General features: G+C 26.1%; 3 protein-coding genes across 8 annotated transcripts; 2 read left to right on the top strand and 1 right to left on the bottom strand.

The window, feature by feature from the left end:
- Positions 1-1,340: 1,340 nt before the first annotated feature.
- On the top strand, positions 1,341-15,868 carry LOC114131475 (putative ankyrin repeat domain-containing protein 20A2). Of its 6 annotated transcripts, XM_050203557.1 has the most exons (17): positions 1,341-1,535; positions 1,696-1,763; positions 4,354-4,451; positions 4,637-5,036; positions 5,540-5,713; positions 6,135-6,336; positions 8,081-9,521; positions 9,732-9,772; positions 11,835-11,953; positions 12,019-12,303; positions 12,539-12,607; positions 12,670-12,735; positions 12,896-13,180; positions 13,249-13,372; positions 13,437-13,557; positions 13,775-13,932; positions 15,651-15,868. In XM_050203557.1, exons 3-17 carry the CDS (start codon positions 4,423-4,425, stop codon positions 15,695-15,697), a joined length of 3,561 nt encoding a protein of 1,186 aa, XP_050059514.1. In that variant the 5' UTR covers positions 1,341-1,535; positions 1,696-1,763; positions 4,354-4,422; the 3' UTR covers positions 15,698-15,868. The 6 variants fall into 6 exon arrangements, with proteins under 6 accessions (XP_050059514.1, XP_027852502.2, XP_050059516.1 ...); XM_027996701.2 differs by lacking the exons at positions 1,341-1,535; positions 1,696-1,763 and having other exon boundaries at positions 4,256-4,451; XM_027996702.2 differs by lacking the exons at positions 1,341-1,535; positions 1,696-1,763 and having other exon boundaries at positions 4,257-4,451; positions 14,047-15,868.
- Positions 15,869-17,054: 1,186 nt separating this feature from the next.
- On the top strand, positions 17,055-18,624 carry LOC114131489 (peroxisomal leader peptide-processing protease-like). Its single transcript, XM_027996716.2, has 5 exons — positions 17,055-17,516; positions 17,579-17,724; positions 17,792-17,951; positions 18,012-18,269; positions 18,379-18,624. The coding sequence occupies exons 1-5, from the start codon at positions 17,459-17,461 to the stop codon at positions 18,471-18,473; spliced, it is 717 nt and encodes a 238-aa protein (XP_027852517.2). The 5' UTR covers positions 17,055-17,458; the 3' UTR covers positions 18,474-18,624.
- A 1,299-nt stretch (positions 18,625-19,923) lies between these two features.
- Positions 19,924-22,376, bottom strand: LOC114131472 (ubiquitin-conjugating enzyme E2 J2-like). Its single transcript, XM_050203568.1, has 4 exons — positions 21,922-22,376; positions 21,624-21,858; positions 20,986-21,114; positions 19,924-20,777 (listed from the first exon to the last, which is right to left on the bottom strand). The coding sequence occupies exons 1-4, from the start codon at positions 22,035-22,037 to the stop codon at positions 20,589-20,591; spliced, it is 669 nt and encodes a 222-aa protein (XP_050059525.1). The 5' UTR covers positions 22,038-22,376; the 3' UTR covers positions 19,924-20,588.
- Positions 22,377-22,712: the final 336 nt, after the last annotated feature.

Here is a 22,712-nt window from a genome sequence, read left to right as displayed (position 1 = left end):
ACAGGATAGTGTAATTTTACTGTAAGTATTCAATTTGAATGCAATATGATTGCATTCGATAAAAAACGATTCTGAGCGGATGAGGGGATCTTTTTTATATAATTTTTTTTTTTGGTTTCTATGGTTTTAAACAAAGCCGTAATTATTTTATACTACATATTCATGTAGTTGTACATTTTTTCTCCTTTAACCGCTTTTAATTCGAGTATCATTTCGAAAATCAAAAAATGACCTCTGTAAGGTACCAGCTCAAGAACATTACCTTTCAGAAAATATACTACACTTGTACTTTTGAGCAAGTTTAGGGGGAGGGAAAGTGTTTACAGAATAAAAAAGAAATTAACATCATTGTAAAACCAATACATTCCTCGCTCCTCTCAAAATCTAAAATATATAAGAATTTAGTTGACAAACCTTTGATATAATGTTATGGACTTTATAATAAGAGTAAGTAATTAGATAATAAATAGTATGAATAACTACATTTTTAATTATTTTAGAAACCAGCACTTTTCTCAATTTTAAGTAATATTTATCAAATTTCTAAAATGAATGATAACGAACAAAGGTGCCCAGTAATAGCACTAGTCTAAATATTTTTTTATATGAAATAGTTAATATTAAATTAGTTTTTTTTGTTTGACACATACAATCACATAAATAATTTGGTATATATATAATTAATAAACTCCAATTATAGTATAATACAATTTGTAAAAGGAGCAAGATTGAAGTGGACAGACCATGTCTGGAGAACCGACAACAGTATTGTTAAGAAAGTACCAGTTAACAAACAAGAAAAGAATGGAGACATGAACCATTCATTTAATCAATAGGAGTGGAAGAATTTAGTTTTGACAGCAAAGAATTTAAATGAGCTATAAAGCTAAAAAAAAAAATATAGTATTTACTCACTTGTTTCAAGTTCAGTGCTTTATTGATCATATTTTATGACAATCGAAAAATGTCAAGCACACCACACATAAAAATATACATATGTAATATTAATATGTGAATAAACTTTATACTTAAGTTTATAAACGTTGTATTAAATAAAAAACATGAAACCCATAATAGTGTAATATAAAATAACTGATAGAAATTAGAATTGAAGTCTTATCACAGAACAGTATAGATAATAATTAATATTCTATTCTGTGATAATATGCTGATATTAGACATAACCTTGGCAACGGCTTAAAAAACAAAAAATATGTTTGAAAATATTACTCCCCGGTTACGAGACTTGCTGCCAAACGCCCAAACAGCAAATAATAATATAATAATATTATAAGTCTAGAGTTGCCAGATTTTTAAATACCCAAATCGAGACATCTTATTATGGTCCTTTTTTGCTGTAGGTGTACTGCTTTTTTTATTTAAATATTTATTTGTTAAATATTAATACAAAGATTAAAGAATTATAATACATTATTATTTATTACATATTATTATATTTATTTTAAAAGAATTATCTTATAAATAATTTTATAGTTGTATTTTATAGACAATAAAGTTATTCAATATTTTAGCAGGTAACATAATAGTATAATTTTTAAATTTGTTAACATAAGTTACTTTTCAGTATTTTTCACAATTATTTTAATAAAATTGTAAAGTTTTTATTATTTATTTATTTATTTTTATTTTTTTTCGTAAAATTCATTACAAATTAAACCAAAATTCAATTTACAGACCATTATAATCAGTTTCGACTATCTATTATCCAAGACTGAATTGTCGACCTGGAAAAATCACGAATGGTAAGCCTAATATTAAGCAATAATTATTATTAGCGACTAATCAATATTAAATTATATCATGATCTAAAATGGATTTATCTTGTCAAAATTTCCTAGTTAATAATTAAATATAATAAATAACGATTAATTAAATTAAATCATGTAAAAGCAAGGTTCAGATCCGACGAGAAGACAGCCAAGGCTACTGGGCCCTGGGCCCGGGCCGACCAAAGCAACTAGATTCCAATTCCTAAGGGATATTCATAGAGGCCACTAGGAAATTTATCAGGGCTGGGGTGTATCGTGCATTGTATTTGTATACGCTGATTTGAGATTTCTAATTATATTATTCTATAGAGTATATACTATATAGGTATTAAATCTATTATAATAGATAGGTAATAGAGATAATAGGTATAGACTATAGGTAGATAATTATGCAAAATAAAATATTTTCTATTTTCAATACCTACCATTCAATTTTTTTTTTTTTTTTTTTGAAAATCGAGAGGGCCAGGGAGTGCAAGTGCACCTAACCTTGCACCCTCCCCTCACAGTGCCCATGCTTATATTTAACCTATTTTTACTTATATAATATGTTATATGTACCTATATCATATTGATTTTTATTTTTTATTCGTAATTATACAATCTGTAAAGGTACGTTTTCCAAGGCGCGACACGTTGCCGCGACCGACAACTGCGACTTGTCGTCGCGACACATTTTTTCTATTGTATTTTACTAAACGCGACATGTCGCGGCGATTTTGGTAGATAGTAGCTATAAAGTACCTACATAATGTTCAGTTCACTCACAAATCTGTCCTGATACAGACGCGTGTGTGATTTTAATTTTAATTATAAATAATTAATACAGTTTTGTTTTAATTATTATGGAGATAGGTATATATATATTAATAATAATGACATTTTGACTTTATTATTGGAAGAAGAAGATGAAGAAGATTTTATATTTTCCTATCTAAAACCAAAAAAAAAAAAAAGACGAACAGATGATATGTTCAAGTATCGCGATACAGAAGGTTTTTACGAAGTGTTATAATTAATAGACATTTAAAAAATAATAACATAGGTACAATTTCGTGAATTTTTTCGTGTCAATATTCGACAGTTTGATTTTTTACTCTCTATGGTTGAAAACGAAATAACTTTTAACATTAGGAACATAGGAAGACCGAAGAAGACCTAATTCGTTAGACTCGATGGGCGAAGGCCCTTGATTACTTTATAGGTACGGCCCTGGTAAGGATGTCATAATTACGATTGTAGGAGTAACTTCCTGTCACTAACCATTTTTTAACCTTCAAATTTGCTTATTGTACTAATTGTTGTATAGATTGTAAATTATTTAAATAAACCAAAAAAAAAGGAGTTAAAAACTCCTTAATGCCGATTAAGGAAATATAAAAAAATCAAAAATAGTTTAAAATATTAAATAGGTATAATCATACAGGTATCTGTATTCTATGATCAAACACAGTATATTTGGTTCATATTACATGAGACATGACACTGTTAAACTATCGCAGTCGCAGTGAGACGGAGACTGACTCGACGGCCGACGGTGGTACCTAAATGGCTATATGACATAATATAATAATTATTGATAGATACAAATAATATAAATAGAACAAAACTATTCATCGCCGACGTCGGGTTACCTCACACGCACACGCAATAGACACATGCAGTGACGTAATTATGGGGATATATCCCCCCAGACCCTTTTTTTTGGAGAAAAAAACAAAAAAGCAATTGACTTGATATTATAATTTATGAAAAATACATTTAATTGTTTACTTTATTGTCTTTGAAAACCATTTCTATACCATTTACCTCATTTAATTTATAATGATAAATTAATACAATATTGTGATCTATGAGATTTAATGGACAAGGGAAGTATGGGGGGACAGAACCTCACTATAGAACGATAGTATAAACTTATATCCCAATCCCACCCCAAAACCAATTCCAAATTACGCCACTGGACACATTTTGTATAAGTATATATATAATATTGTAGATGTGGGATCACCGAAATAGCGTCCCACAGCCGTACATAAAAAAAATACTAAAAAATAAAATAATAAATAATATATAATAAAATCATACACGATAAATCGTTATAGGTATCTCAATATTTTAAAATATAATAAATATATTGAAACATTGTAAACATAAAACAGCTAATTTTTGATGAGTGATTAGACTCACAGTTTTAAAAGTCGCTTACCTTAAATAGCCATCATATAGTCGCTTTAACTGTTAACTTTTCGTAAGTCGTATAAAATTTCAAATCTCGCCAGACAAAACCTTAATGTCGCATACGATTAGTAGATAGCGCCTGTCGAGAATTAACTCCAGAGTCCAGCCAGTCCAGGACACAGCGCACAGCTACTGTGCACATTGCGCTTGCCGCTTAGAGTGCTTACTGCTTGGACGTTGCTCGGCGCGCGCGCGCGCTTTACGCTGATAATCAAATATTCGAATGTCGATTGATACTAGAGTCTAGAACTAAATATTATATTTTGTATTTATTTTTTTGGGTGTTGAGTTTTAAAATATTATGTCTTACTTGCCATTGTAGGTAACACATTTTGCAAACGGCATTCATTCGAAAATCAAATTCGTCAGTTGTATAATTCGTTAATCGTTCATGAAAACCGTGCAGAAAGCGTACTTAAGGTAGTATCTTATTGATTTTTTGTCACCTCGCGAGGTGGCCATTGAAACTGCAAAATAAACAAACTGCACATACATGATAAGAGTTATAAATTTGAAAATTTACCAACACCCTTTAATCATATACTAGTATATGATCTAAGCCAACACCAATATTTTAATTTGGAATATTTGATTGCACCTCGTAGATACTCTAGTAGATTGCACACCTTAACAACCGCAGTCAAAATGAAGAAAATGTTAAAATTGGTGAAAGGGGGAAAAAAAGAGGATAAAAGTGGTTCTGGAACACCATCAGGTGATGAACTAGATGATGACCTAGAGAGTGCTATTTTCTGCTATAAAATTGATTCCGAAACCGAAGAAAAAATGAGCCGATTGCACAGGGCTTCATGGAATGGCAGCCTAGAGAAAGTCAAGATGTTACTGCAAAAAAAACCAATGGATGTGAACACTGTGGACAGCTTTGACAGAACGCCATTGCACTTGGCAATGGCCAAAGGTTACTATAACATTGCTTGGGTGCTGTTGAATCACAACGCTAGCTTAGATTATGTTGATTGTGATGGGTATACACCGTTCTTAAAGGTATCACTGTTTTGAATTTGGTGGTAGTTTGTAGTTCTTACTAACAATGGCTTTGAAGAACCAAATATTTTGGTGAAGGGAATATCAATATAGAATAAATTATGCATTCAATTTATACCTTATTCTAATAAGTCTAACACTAACATTAGATATAACATAAATATTTTTTTAACAAGTAGTTATAATTAGGTTAAAAAACTGAAATTAAAAAGTTGAAAATATGCTTACAGAGATTTAGTATCTATTATACTCTAGAATTGCTTAAGAAAAAATAAACTAAAATTAAATTAATACAGACCTATTACTTAATTCATTATTGTTTTATTGTAATTTTAATTTTTTAACAATAAATATTGTTACAAAGCATAGGTCATGTTTTGTGTTGATTATATAAATGTAATTGATTCTTCAAAGTCGTATAATTAATAATATCTAAACACAATTTATAATTATCTACAATGTATAATTTTATAAATATAAGTAAAATAACAATGTGCATGTAGGCTGTAGAATGCGGCCAAAAAGAATGTGTTCATTTAATGTTGGAGAGAGGGGCAGATGTAACATGCACAGACAAAAATAAAAATTCTGCTTTACACTTAGCTGCAAAACAGGGCTCATTCACTATAATATCTATGCTACTTAAAAAAGGAATTAATATAAATGCACAAAATGCTGTAAGTATTATAATCTAACACTGCTTTTTTAGCACTAACAAAATGTTTTTCAAATAATATATTATGAACCATGAAGTTTTTGTTATTTATTAAGAGGACATTGTTCCCTAATTCCATCTTACTAATACATTAGATACATAGGACATTTAACCTTATGAAGAATCTATATTACTCTGTTATTTTTAATATTAGAATGTCAGTTATGAAATTCAAAAATATTATTTAGGGTACAATGTTCTTAACTATTTATCCATGCATAATTATAATTATAATGTAATTAACATCAGCTTTCATTATTTTATTAAGTTTTATGTAATTTTTATAATTTTTATATTTTTATACTATTTTCAACCCATTTATATTACTTGTATATAAAATTATCATTTGATTTATATTTATATTTTCAAAAAATAATTTTTAGGCAGGTGAATCCGTTCTACATGTTGCATGTGCTGCTGAAAATCGTGATTTAATAGAGTTTATATTAGATAATGGATCACTAATAAACATAGCAGATAACCAAGGACGTACACCATTAATGGTGGTAGCAAAACTTGGAAATATGTCTATTATAGACTTATTATTGGACCGAGGAAGTCAACTTGATGCTTGTGATATAAATGGTAATTAAATTTAAAAAATATCAAGTATTATATGTTATAATTAGGGCTAGGATTTATATGCATTTGCATGTTTTTTCTTGAAGTCTAAATTTATTGGTTGTCAGATTTGTCCACGATTTGGCTTATTCTCATTTAAATAGAACCAATTTTTTTTTTGTATATTTTAAACACAATGCGTATTTATAGATATTTGGGATTTTGATTTTTTAACTTAAATTTTCAAATTTTTATAATTTATTGTTAATTTTAAATGATGTTCTTTTTCATAAAATTGATAGTTTTTGTTTATCCGTCGAATTTTTGTAAATATAGAGTATAAAATATAAATATTACCTATCTAATCTTATCTTAGTTAAACGACCAATAGAATTATCTACACATTGTTAAACGATGTATACAGTGAGACAGCACAGAAGTATTTAAATTCATTAGTACGTCGTCTGTTGTATAAATGTGCGGACATTTATACTTAAAAATTTGAGCGATTTTAATAACAGTATCAGTTTTATAAAATGCCGAAAGTTCAAAGTGAAAGTGCCAACTTACATCTATTTGTTGAAGAATTTTCAAGTGACATTTTTAAAAAAGATGGTAAAATATTATATTGTATTATTTGTGATCAAGCTGTGTCCGTAACAAAACGTTTTCAGGTAGTATAGCATTTAAATACAAGAAAGCATAACAAAAATATTAATTTAAAAGCTAAATCTAAACAGTCATTCTTTAAAAATACATTAGAAAACCAAAATAAACAAGCAAATTTTTCTCTAGATCTATGTCAAGAAATGTTAAAATATGATGGACCAATATAGAAATTACATCATCCATCATTTAAAAAATTTTAGAAAAATATACTGGTAAATGTGTTCTTGACCAGTCTAAAATTCACAAAAATTATGTTTCCACAATTTATGAAAATACTATTTCTTGTATTCGTTCTGAAATTGGTGATGGCCCAATTTGGGTTTGAATAGATGAGATCACAGATGTTGATGATCGATATACTTAAAACGTCATAGTTGGTCTCCTCCACGAAGACACTTATTCAAAACCATATCTATTAATGTGTGAAGAACTTAAAAAATATAATTTCCAAACTATTGGTAAAATATTTAATGATGTGATACACCTATTATGGCCATTAGGAGTGAATAAAGTATTATTTTTTATTTCTGATGCCGTGCCATATATAGTTAAATCCGTGGACTCCTTGACTATGTTATTTCCTAATTTAATTCATTTAACATGTTTGGCACATGGGATTCATAGAATTAGCGAATTTTTACGAAATGAATTTTTAATGGTTGATAAGTTAATAACGACGGTTAAAAAAGTATTTTTTAAAAGCTCCTATTCGAATTATCAAACTACGTAAACTATTCCCGGATTAACCAATTATCACTAGATGGAGTACATGGTTAAAGGCAGTAGAATACTATTCAAATAATTTTAATTAAATAAAATCTGTAATATCAGATTTTGATGACGAAGCAGAATCAATTAAAAATTCAAAAAAATTGTTTGAAGACAAGCATTTACAAAACGATTTCATTTATTTAAAAAGTAATTTAATGTAATAATAATAAATTATGAATTATGATTTATGATAAACAATAATATTCTAGAAATAATAAAAATTTGTTTTTGCATATTTTGGTAAATAAAATGCATAGGTATTTTACAATTTTTTATTGCATATAAATCCTAGTCCTAGTTATAATATTTTCATTTTTTTCTTTTTTAGGTTTATCTGCGAAAGATTATGCAATTAAAGAAGGCCATTCTAAAGTAGTGAATCAATTATCTATGCAAAAAATGAGTATAATGGCCAGAACTAGATCTAAAGAAAACGTTCTAGATGATTTAGACCAGAATGATGGTGCTCAATCACAAGAAAATAATGATACTTCAAATAATCAAAATATTGTTGATGCTCAAATTATAGTACTTAATAAAGAAGATAAAACATCAAAATCAAATGTTGAAGATAACCTAAATGAAAAAGAATGTGTAGCTTCTAGTTGTACAGCTGAAAATAACGATTTAAAAGTCAATACAATTGATGTTGAAGAGGTGGATAATAAAAAGGAAAATCTGACTTTAAACTGTAAAATTAATCATCCTGATGAATTAAAAACAAATAAATTAAATACTGAAAACAATCATAAGGAAGAGGATAATATTACTTTGAACTCTACTTTGAAAAATGAAAATGAAATAAATAATAGTTCAATAGAAACAGATAAAGAAGTAATTGAGAAAAATAAATTAACTATTGAAAACAAAAATACATCTATAGTAAATGTTTTACCTATCAAAGATGAAGAATCAGTATCTCAATGCACAATGCCTCCGCCGTTAGATCCTCCTAGAAGCTGGGATTTTATACAGACAAGCATAATACACACTACAGATATTAATGAAAAAATTGAAAATGAAACCCAAGAAAGTATTGAGCAAATCCCTGATCCAATTGTTTGTGCAGTAAACACAGATGATTCAGAATTGGAATGGGGAAGTGATGAAAGCCTTCCGACTGATCCTAATCAATCGTGTTCTACTGTGAATGATAAGAAAGAAGAAAATAAAAAAATGAATACATTTTATAATTTTATAACTACAAAATTAATGAACAAGACAAAAAATAGAGTTTCTGCATCTGCAGAAAATATAATTGATGAGACTACTACTAAAAAACATGTCAGAAATAAGTCTTTAACTTCACTGAGTACTTTTAAACTCACTGTTCCATCAGATGTAAACAAAGCATTACATCAGCTTAGTCCAGAGTTGAACTTTGCACACTCTTCATTCGGTAAAAGCAAATCCTTTAATGAGCATATACCCACTGAAAATGTTGATAAAAATTCTTTAGAATTTGAACGTTCTAAGTCATTATGTTTGGAATTAAAAAATAATTATGATACAACTGAGAATCAACAGAGAGATTCAGATAGCCAAAGTGATGATAGTCTACGTTCCAAAAGAAGTCTTTTGTTATCTATGCGAATGCCTAAAGTTCATGATGAACATCATGATGATTATCATTTAGAAGTTAAAGACAGTGAGACGTCTGAAGACGAAGGGCCACATTACTGGTATAGTCCAAATAAAAAAAATGATAAAATAGTGCAACAAGATACTGTTATTAAAAACTACTGTGAATCTGATGAATCTGATAGCGAGTAAGTTTATACTTCAAAAATCACTATTATTTTAATTTACTATTTTTTTTCTTGTGATATTATTGTTTTAATTTTATTTTTTTAAGTAACAAAAATTCAATAAAATACTACTAAATTTATACATATTTAATTTAACTTCTATAAACTAAGAATAGTCTTTGTAAGAAGATAAAGTTGTAATTGATTAATAAATTTCTTTGTGGTTTTCAGATCTGAAGAAATTGGTTTACCAAAATCTAAGCCAACTCTTGGTAAATATAATCAATTATTATAAATAATAAATATGTGTGTACAATTCATATAATTAATTTAATATAACACTTGTTATTTCAAGATAATTTTTACATTTTCTTATCTATTACTAAAACATTTTCCTACACTGTTATTAATCAAATATTAGTTTGATTTGAATACAATGACTGATGAGTTTGAGACAAAATGTTTTAAAAAAGACATTTTTATACACAATACACATACCTGTTTTATACATTTTCCTAAATAATAACAACTTTAATAACATAATTTAATTTGTTAATTAGTAATTACACAGTTGAAATTTAAAATATTTTTATTTTACTAAATAATCTCTCTCAGCTCTCCCTATCTTGAGGTCAATTTTTTTAATTATTCACAGCTTTTCATAATAAATTTCAATTTTACATTATATTTTAAAAAGTATGTAATAATATGCTAATGTTACTAAATAACTATTTACATTTTTTTATGCTGCCCTTTTCAAAATAGAGATTATTTCACTCTTTATATAAATAATTATCATTTAATAATTTCCATGTACCCTCATAATATTCTCTGTTGAAAATATTTCAATTATAAATATCTCGTTACAAAATATCCTCAGTAATATTATTTCTAATTTCATAATTATATGTTTTGATTATTATTTATTCTATTGAAAATATCACTTTTCTAAAATACCTCTTCCATTTCATTTAACTAATTCCCATCCTCCTATAACATTTTTTTCTTTAACTTAATGTCTTCCATTATATTATTAAGTTTCTTTCATGTTTTGCTGTCTTGAACTCTTGAATCTTGATTACTTTTATTTTCCCATACACCCGTTATCAACCTAAGTAATACATTTGGCTTAGTTTTATATGTACATAGGTACACGTTTTTCCTATAACATGATAGATTAAATCATATTTTGATTTCATATGGTTTTCAATTTAATAAACTATATTACATATATTTACATATATTTAAAAATTTCATTGTAAATACATATTTTCATATTTTTATAACAATACAGTTTTTTCTCATGTATTTAGATAAATTTTTGTTAATTTAGATTATTATAATATTATTATAGTTATCAACTTTGTTTCTAGATTACATCCTATTAGCTAGAATACTAGATATCCTATTAAAGTATCAATTCATTTTTATAACCAACATATGAAAAGTAGATATAAGCCTTATTGCATGTTAAGCCTATGTTATTGTTTACGCATGAATTGATCTAATATTTTTAATTTTTAAAATAATATAATGTAGTTTTTTGATAAAATATTTCAATGCAAGTCTATATAATACCATACATTTAAAATGTAATAAATAAAACCATTTTAGTATATTTTGCATATTTTAAGTTTTTAACTCATATGTATGTATATATTATTTTGGTAGTTTGAATATTAAATGCATTCAAATCCAAGCAATAGTAATAAATGATAATTGGCTATCTCCCAATGTGGCTCACCAATAACATATTCAGTTGACCGATGAACTGTGGTCTACCTTCATTTTAATAAAAGTATTATATATATTTTATAAGTATAACACAAATTGTATTAAGTTCAATCATTTTACATGAAATTATTAATTATTAAAAATTAAAATTAAACATTATTATGGTTTTATAAATTAAAAACATTATAAAACTGGGTTCTTTAGATGGAAAATTATACAAGTATTTTACAAGCTTTTAAAATAGTTAATTATAATCTAGTTTACTAATTAAAGTAACTTGCTATAATATACCAAAAATGACACTAAATAAAAGAGGCTGTTGTTACCTGTAATAGCACTAGTCTTATAACATTAAAATGGGATATATAAAAACAAATATTATAATAATTATAACAATGCTAATATCTTAAATATAATAGAATCTTAACCATTTGATAGATTCATATTGGGAGACAACCAAATAATTAATATTTGTCATCATCATTTATATTATAATTTTAAATGTATACTAAAATATAATGTAATAGAAATGAATCATTCTGTATAATAAAACATTTAAGTATTTAACTATATATAATTTTTTCTATTGGAATTTGGCAGAAGGAATTTCTAAAGAACATAACACATCAGATAATTCTGACACAGAGAATACAATATCATTTTCAACTAGCCATGAGGATATTTACGGAACACATAAACGCACTAGATATGCTTTAAAAGTAGATTTTAATTAACTAATAATATTATCCTTATTTAAAAATGCTTTAACATATTTTTTTTTTAGAGAACTGAATCTCTTAAAGCTTACCTAAAAAGAGTAACTATTGATAAAGACAGATTACAACAAGAATCATCTGGTTATAAAGAAATAACAGAACTGTTAAAATATAAGTTGGGAAATCTTAAACAAGATATTTCCAGTAAAAATGAAACAACTAAGAGACTCGAAGAACAATTAGATCAGTTAGATGCTAAATACACAGAAGCTTTAAACACAATTCAAACACTAGAACTCTCTTCAACAAATCTAGATAAAGAAAACCAGTATCTCAAAACAATAAATAAAGAAGTAATTAAAAATAATATTTATTATATAATATTGTAAAATCATAGCTTTAATACTGTTAATAATGAATATGCATTAAAATAGTTTAAAATACATGAATACTTGTACTATTACCGATAGGCAATTTGAGTTATTTTATTTACTTGTAAAAATACAAATACGCAACATTCATGGATATAAAACCGCTTTAATGCTATCATATAAATAATATATATATAAATTTTATTTTTGTTGATAGCTTACAGACAAAATTATTAACAATGAATGCACTAATAACAGTGCACATAAATCAGCAGAAATAACAACTGTAAGTCTAATAATTAAATATAATTAAAAATATATACTATCTTTAAAAATTTCTATTTTTAGCAACTTGAATCTGGCAATCTTATTAATCAAACAGATGAAATTTGTACAATGGATAGCAAAACCATTGTGAGTGTTAAAGTAGTTTTTATCATAAATATATTCTAATTGTTTAAATATAGTAATTAAAAACAAATTAAACAAAATATATTTATTTCAAACATTAAAATATGTTAATCATTTTTTTTTTCTACAAACAATTGAATTTAGTACATTACTTTTATTATAGATAAAACAGCTACAAGAACAATTAAAACTGGAACAGGAAAAACGGATAGAACTTGATGAACGTGTTAAACTTTTATCTGTAGAAGTTAATGCGCATCAGTCATGTAGTTCAACTGTAGAATTATTGAAAGAATTACAATCTAAAATTACCAAAGATTATATACCCAAAAAAGAAGTATTGAAATTAAAAACAGAACAAGAAAGAAAAATCAGTAAAGTGAAAATGGAAGCTGAAAAAAAATTAGCAGACAAATTTTGTGATCTAGATAAATTATTATCTCAACAAGTGAGTTTCAATTTTAATAAATTATAACTTTTTAACATATGTTACATTTTCTATATCTACCATTTAAGATGGATCAACATGGAAAATTAGAAATGCAAAGAGAAAAAATTGAAAGCCAACTTAAACAAGAATTTGAAAATACAAGACAAAGATTTCAACTAGAAATTGCAAAACTTCAAACAACACTAAAGAGTGAGTTAGAAAAATACTTTAACAAATATTTAAAAAAATTTATGTAGGTATTATTTTATTATAGCTAAAGAAATGGAAGAACAAATATTAAGGGAACGGTGTGAGATTCTTTCACAAGAAATTGAAAAAACACAAGATAATAAATGGAAAACATTGGTGGACAAAACTTATGGAATAAATGATATGTGCGTATATAATTTTGAATTTATTTATGATTTATGTATTAAAAATTTTAATCATAATTAGTTTTAAAAATTGTTTATGTTTCCTTGATTATTTAATCATAAAAAAATGCATTCAAAAAAAATTTATCGCTTCAGATGATAAAATTTATTAAAATTAATATATTTATTCAAAAATTAATCTTGATTTAATTTTATTATTATCAAAAATCAATTTTAGACAAAAAAGTTCACCCAATATGTTATCAATGCATTGTAAAACTCCAGAACCAAGTCCAACTTTTGACAGACAAGAATTAAATGATATTTCTAGATATCAATACAATGCCCAAACTCTTCGAAATGAACTGGATAAAGTTATTACACAAAACACAAAAGGTAAATACATCAATTTTATTATAACTGTATTTCTTATTTAAAAAAATAATCTTGTTCTTTCTATTTATGTTACATTTATCTAACAACCGTAAAAATTAATTTTATTTTTTAAAGCTGCTTTAGAAGATGATCCACTGGTTGATGAATAAAAATAAGCAGTATTGATTTACTAAATAAGCTATGATATTATTACTGAAATTGCATTTATCTTACTTATATTATAATAAGTAGCCTATATCATTTTCATACTGATCCCTCTAGTCTTTAACAATATTTTCTGTATAATTGACAAATAAAATTATTCAGAAAACATGACATATGGTAAAATCACTCTCAAATGATCATCTGGTTATCTCTATACACACACACACATTTATATATTAGTTAAATGTCACGTATGAAATAATTTATTGTATATTTTTTTTTATTAATGACAAATGATAATTATAGCTTTAATAAAATAATACAATATTGACCTCGAAAATTTGAAACATCTAATCAAACTTAAGTTTAAAATAATTATACAATATTATTATATTTAAAACTTTATTTATGTGCAATTTATTAAATTAATTTTAACTTTTATGATTAATAGTAGTATTATTGTAATATTATATTTTTGTTCCTATTATATATAATAAAAGATCTTCCACATTATTGATACATTCCAGAGTGATAAATATGTTCGGTACAATAAATTATCATAAGTGGAATGCATTTATAGTTACCTATTTATATTATTTATTTTAATTTAAAATAATTGTTATGATTAAAACTACTTTCAGACTTTCGAGACTAGTTAAAATTTGTTATTGTTATTCAATCAAATATTAATCATCTAGTTAATAATTTAAATCAAAACATTTATTAATACAATAAATACTGCTATGCTGTTTGATTACTGACAAACAGTGGTGTATTTTAATAATTTAAGTTATAAATTCTTATTTATATGGAAAAAAAAAAAATTATACATTATTTATAAGATCAAAAAGTCAGGTTTAACATGCAGCAGCTATATCTTATCATTTGTTATAAATACATATAGTATTAATCTTTGTTTACTCACCAGGTAGGAACCAATCCAAAATATTTCAACATTTTTAATTCACTGACTTATAACCAAACAAAATGTTATATTTTTTATTTAAAATTTTTATAAAATCATTATGATACTTGTATTTGGGCATTGTGTGTTAAATGTCCAATACCCCCTTCCACTGGTGGAAAAAAATTCATAGTAAAAATGACCAATTTGAAAAAACGCCCTGTAACAAAAAAAAAAAACTATAGTTTTTATTCATTTTTGTTAAAATTGTATAAAATTATTATTGGTACAACAATTGATCAATATCTAAAAAAATTGTATTTTCATTATTTTTTTTCACTTTTTGAATATTAATTAATACATATTTATTTAATTTTCATAAAAATAGAAATATCTGATTACAACTTCATTATTCAAATATAGATATTGACTAATTAAGTAGGTCATTGTTATTTTACTTATCAAATATACTTAAATATTGTATACTTGTATTTATAAAATATTACTTTATAGTATATAAGCCTATATCATTTGGAGTTTTTTACTGAGGTGTATTTATTTTATAGGATTTTTTTTTGTTAAATTTTTTATCATGGTATTTTTTACTTGCTATAATTTATTAATTTATGTTTACTTTTAATAATCACTAATATGATAAGTTCTTTTGTAGATTCAATAGATCCATTTTGCAAAAACAGCATCACACCTCATAGATGATCATGTGTCAACAATTTTTATCTATTGATCATAATATTACCTATTTAATAAATATATTATACTATGGAATTTTTTACACTATTTCTACTTTTTATTAATTTTTGTATTGATTTATTATAAATACTTGATGTTATTGTTTTAAATAAAAATTCCAAACATTTTGATCTTTAACTTGTGCATATTAATTTATACCCTATGTACTTAAATCATTTTATTAAATAAACCTTATTAGTTATTACATGACGTGTAGTAAAGTGATAAATTATTGATGACTGTTGTCACTATATGATGTTTTATAAGTCAAATAGGTACCTATTATTTTAAATATAAATTGCAATATAACTGACTACTGTATGGACTTGATCACCTTATCAAACAAATGAAATCTTTCTTGATAGAATGGTCTTCGTGTAGATTATTTAATTTGCATTTTATGATGAACAATTTTTTTTTGTAAAAAACATTAGTTGTGTTGCTGTAAAATATAAAATAATTGAAAATATGGGGGAAAATGTATAACTAATAATCAAATATATTTAGATTTACTATTCTTGATGGGCTTAAAAGTAAATTTGCAGATAATTATTTATTTGACGTTCTTAGTTCAAGATTATAAAGATATACTGTAAATAGTTTATAATTATAACTATTAAATATAGCTTTGAATTGCGATAAAATTTAAAAGTGCATGCAATTTGATACTATTGATAGATCATTGTACACAAAAAACAATTCTGAGCGATGATGGTCTAAAAGCCTATATCACCGAATACATTTCACAATGGTTTTTAATATTATTATTAAAATAATTTATTTTAATATTTTTAATAATAAATATAATTTAAATTATATAATATAACGGACTATCATTATTAACTTTTAAGATAAAACTTAATGTCTTACTATCCTAATCAATAGGCAATATCCAAAAACTTATTTACAAACTTTGAAAACATCATTACGTAAAGTATAATTCATAATAATTTACGTTCATATTTAAGTCCCTACAAATAATTACAGATTTACAGAAATAATTTAATAAAAAGCTTTATTGATCCATATAACCACTGTATTACGTATAAACTAAAAAAATCTCGCATTCTCACGTATTAAATGTTTTAATATAGTGAATCTATTTTAGTTTGAGAGAAAGAGAACAAATTTCTTATTCCTCTAGGCTCTAATTAGTCTAATTTTACTTTCTTGACAACTTTATGATAACAAAATTATATATATATATCTTTTTTTTGATAATCCAATAAAATAATGATAAAAATTAAAAACCGCGAAGCCCATGTAGATAATAATACTATATAAGTATAAAACATTCTCGTATTGACGTATTAGTATTCTAAATTCTAATGTTCTAGATTATTATATTCATTCTACTTTTCTTATAAAAACTATAAGTCTTCAATAATGTATTTTTAATATTATTTGAATAATTACTAAAAATTACTATTTTTTATATTTATAAATTAATCAATCATCATATTATATTGTCCTCTAATTGTATTTTTAATGATTAAAAAAAATATATAAAAAAATTAACTTCACCCCACCTCTTCTTGAAAAATCATTTGTCAGTTAATGGGCTAGTAAAACAATAATCTTATAATTGAATAAACTACTGAATACCTATATGTTAAACTTAAATTAAATTAAAATAATTCTGTATTTAAATTGTATGCTATCATAACTTTAAATTTGACTACAAGTTCCATTAATGATTTTGTAATAAACATAGGTATTAAAAATATAATGGTTACAATAAATAGTATGAAGGTGTGCAATTTGATCGACAAAAGTGCCGGCTCAGGTAAAATTATAGAATACCCAAAATTATCTGAAAACAGTTCTGTGCATGTATTCTTATTGCAGAAAAAGAAAATGACAAACAATACTTATACTTATGCTCTGTGGCGAAAATTGAGTGTGGTCAGAACGAGGGAACAGCAGTTTGTGTTCACACATCTGATGCTATCGATGGACACCTGTTCCTCACTTGTGCACATGTCGTAGACCATGTTTGTAGCAACAGATTAATCAGTGATTGATTTTTTGATACATTTCTGAAATCTTGTTTTTTGGTAGACAGTACAATCAGTTATACTACGTTATGATGGACGTGCAATTAAAGGTAGAGTTATATATGCTAATCGTAAGACTGTTCCGTATGATATTGCTATTATTGTAACTGAACGAATTATAGACATTTTACCATGTCAGATATCAAACAAAACCCCAACCATTGGTAAGACCAATATTATATTTAATGATTAATTAGTGGTTACCTTTAATAGCTGGTTTATAGGTCAAAAAATGTTTTCGGTTGGATTCCCTTGTCGAGAATATGTACCGTCTACAGTTTTTGGTCACATGCACAGAATGATACATGGCATATTGACAACCACTTGTAATGTGCGTGAAGGGTTTAGCGGTGGTCCAGTCTTTTCAGTCGACAGACAATTATTGGGTCTCACTGTTGGAAAGTTGAATGTGGGCACTATTCATTTTGTATTGCCTTCTACAGAATTTGTGGAAACTATTAATAAATATATCATCACTAATAGTTAGTTGTAATTTGTTCAATGTTCATGCATACTATGATATATATATATATATTAACTAAATTACATTTAATATGGTTTTTAATTTTTTATATTGTTTAATTTTTACAGATATTGAAGTACTTAATAATTTAGAATCCAAGTGCCCATTGAAAATAATGTTGTGGAACAATGGAATTCCTACCTTCAATGTATGTCATATTTAATTCAAGCAGAAAAATATTCTCATATACCTATATTGCTATGATGAGTATAATGATTTGTGTACTTTATTAGTAATGGTTTTGATTTTTGAAACTATTGTTATTGCAGTCTTGAAAATATTTAAAAATGTTAAGAGTATATGGATTTTATAAAATTATTATTTTTTTTATTACATGAGCGGTGAACTAATTTTACCATAGTAAAAAACTTATGTGTTCTTATTTTTATTGAAATATTTAAAAAATAATAATTAATCTTATGAGTGATAATGTTTACTTGCTAAAATTATTTGTTATGAAAAGTTTAAAGAATGATGAAAATCTAGTCAAAGAACACTTGTATCAGTTGTATCAACTAAAAAGGCATTCTATATCGACAGACTTGAGAATGAGGGATATTCTACATAATAACTAGTACTTATTGTCTCGATAGAGATCAAAGCATTAATGAATACTATATCACAATTGGTGATTTCACATACTAACATTTTTAGACTCTTTTTGTCTTTTCAGTCTAAAACTAATAACACACGGTACATACAGGCGCGGATCTAAGGGGGGCTAAGGGGCCATATTTTAAGTTATATAAAATGAAATTACTTTAAAAAATATTTATAAAAAATTCTTTATTTATCATTTTTCGATAATAAGCCTCCCCCCATTTGTGATTTTTAGATCCGTGCTTAGGTACATAAGAAATTAAGAAATAACCAGTATACAATTATATATTTCAAAACACATGGAGAAGTGTTAGGTGGGTATGAACATTTTTGATTATATTTTTTTGGTTAGTAATTTTTCTGAACTTCAAAGTCGAATATCATTAAACCATAGAAATGTAAGTATTAATTCTTTAAATATTATTTGGAAAATAAATAAAATTTACCTTATTGGGTTTATTTCTTTGCCTAAGTTGTAGACTGCAATAGTTTAAAATGTGTGTGAACGATTATTTCTTGTAATATTTCTTACTTGCTGTCCTTTCAATTTCAATTTTAGATATAAATCCATTTTAGACTATGGAACATACAAGTATTTTAATGGTTCAATTACATATAGGATGTCCTATCAAGATTTAGTATTTACTGTTTTACCCATAGTAATATCTCCTAAATAATGGAGATTTCCTTATTGTTTTTTTTTATATATATAAGGCTCACAGAGAGATAGACTGTAAATATTTCATAATTTAATCTATTGTTTGGTAAAAAAGTTAAAAAAATTATTTTTCATTTTATGATTTACAAATAAATTGAAATTATTTTGTAGATTTTATTTTCATTAGTTTACTGAAAGCATTTGCCGTCCGTATATACTATATAATAAAACATATTTTTCTTGTACTTATTTATTATTAATTAACAATATTTGATATATTAGTTGCAAGAAAGGAATATAACTAATAGGAGTTAAAGTAAAAAAATTTCATACAGTATAAACGAAGTAGCTAAAATTATTTAAATTAAAAAAATGTATGTAATTTATTATATATATAAATATAGGACTAAATTTCTTTCCACAACAATTATTAATTCAAATACAGTTTTTCAGCAAATAAAAAATTATCTTAAAAAATCAACAACAAAAAATATATATATGTATTATAAATATTTCAGGAGACATTAAAAAACTAGTAACCAATTATTCCAAACACTCAAACATTTGGATTAAATATAAAACAAAAAAAAATAATAACAATTCATTTATAGTAAAAACAATTGCAATATGTACAAATTGTGTTTATATTACATAATCAGACCAACTGCAAAATATTACAGTGCAATAAATGAATAGACCAAATACAATTTTAGGATTACTAAGTAGAATTTTGCAATAATTGTATTTTTTTTATATATATATACATACTATCTAATATAAAAGAAAAAGAAGTTATATTGTTTAATTCCTTAGTTAATTTCAAAATCTTAGATGATAAAAAAAAAAATTTAGGATTACAACTGTTGTTCATTCAGTCAATACTTTAAATAAATAATTGTTGTAACCAGTAATTTTCAATGTGTGATTAAATAATATTTATCAATATGACTACAACTCATATTTTGTTTAAAACTTAAAATTAATTTAATTTATTAAAATAAAGGGAATGAGTAGGAAATTTCACTCAATGTTCATGTTATACAGAACATATCTGACCAAGTAAATGAATAGTGCAAAGCCAACTACTACAACACTATTGTAAACAACAGAGTGAAGAACATTGTTTTCGGGTTGGCTACTATCCATACTTGGTGATTGCTCTTCATTAGCTCTAGCCAAATTTCGTTTTTCGATTTCTTTTTGTATTGTCTGTAAGTAACAAATAACAATTAGTAATAATAACATACTAAAGTCTGTCTTACAACCACATGTGCAACAGTTTACATTGTTTGAGTACAAAATTTCACTAGTGAGTACAAAACACACTTAATGGTGAAGAATGTGTGTGCCTAAACAATGTATACTTTAACACTTGAGCTTGCAAGATGAGGCATAATGGCATATTTGTAATTATTACCATGGTAAGTTCAGGAAATAGTTCACAAAAATTTTCGTCTCGTACATTTGACTCTAAGCTTTGAGCAGCCAATTGCCGCCTCTCGTAATCAGTCATCTCTATACTACCCATTGTTGGGCTGTTTTCCAGCTAGGTTCATTGAAAGAAAATAATATGTAATAAGAATATGTTCTTTTATTTTTTTGTAAATAATTTAAGGTCCACACACATCAGTAACGGTAAAATTTTATTTTCGTTTACCAAGGTATACTATATTTTACAATTTTACGTCAACTGTTGCAGTATGTGGGGATCTCTATGTCAGCGGTTCCCAACCTTTCTAGTTGTGCAGACCACCAATTTTGTAAAAAAATCTTTGGGCCCACTATAATAGCACACCTATATACATATTATAATTATAAAATATATATTAGGTATATGAGATATAACTACATTCAACCCTCAAATGTTCGATACCGTACACTTATTTTATACTATAGTTAATATTGATAAAATATTATTATAACCAGAAATATTATAAGTATGAAACAAAGATATATATAATAATATTATATTGTTTACGGCCCAGTACCGTGCTGATCGAGGCCCACAGGTGGGCCGCGGTCCATGGGTTGGGAACCGCTGCTCTATGTAATTACCATAAAGCTAAGCAATCCAGTGAGTATAGTAGATACGCTCCATGCCGGGTTCCATGTGTCTGGATGGTAATCACTTATAGACAAACACAGACGAGTGTTTGTTTTGAACCTGCCATTAGGAGTGATCATGTAAATGCTGGGTGGCTTAAATGGAAAATCTCTTGGGAAAACTAGCCTTCCCAAATAATAACCACCAGCGTACGGCGAATCGTCAGGTCCACTTACCACATAGTACCTGAATGAAACACACAATTCATTAAATGATTTGGTGGATAATTATGAACTCCCGCGGACATACCATTCCAATATGTTGGACGGATTTGGCTCAGCGATTACATATGGCACTGGATCATTTTTTAGTCGTACGTAGTCTTGTTTCAGACGAAGTGTAGCCGACGACGTTTTGGGTGCCATAATTCTTTCGTTTACGTTTACTGGTGTGTATAACTGTGTGTATTTTATACGAATCAACAAAACGTCAACATTAGTATGTGGCAACGGTAGTCGGTAGAATACGTGGTATGTATAAACGCTGATCAATTAATTTGTATGCGATTCAAAAAAAAAAACGTTATGATCATAATCCATTTAAAACAAATATGCCATTATGCTATACACACATACAACATACTGTTTATATTGTTGTATAAAAACTTTCAACTTTTAGAATCTGAACTCTGAACTAAATGATAGCGAATTAGGGTTTAATAATTATGATAAAATATAAAACTACATTACTACTACAACATATACATTTAGTACCTACGAGCACAAAACAAATTGCAATAGATAATAATATTGATAAGAATAAAAAAAATCATCAATGGAATAGAAAAATACTTGGCATTTCACCATAGACCTAAATTAACACAGAACAATCTATTAACTATGTCTATGCATTTTACAGTGATGGATCGTCTTCATTCTTTAATGGATAGGGTTACAAGTCTGAAGTCAACAACTACAATAACTGACAGTTCAATGTCTAAACTCTATTTGAAAACTATTTGAAGCCAATTCGAATCGAGAAAAAAAATATTGCAAGCTGACTTGGCATATTTGCGCAATAATAATATCATGTTGTTGTTA

Source organism: Aphis gossypii, chromosome 3 (assembly GCF_020184175.1).
Source record: "Aphis gossypii isolate Hap1 chromosome 3, ASM2018417v2, whole genome shotgun sequence".
NCBI lineage: Eukaryota > Metazoa > Arthropoda > Insecta > Hemiptera > Aphididae > Aphis > Aphis gossypii.
The sequence above is the reverse complement of the archived record's forward strand: the minus strand, read 5'-3'. Positions and strand labels throughout refer to the sequence as shown.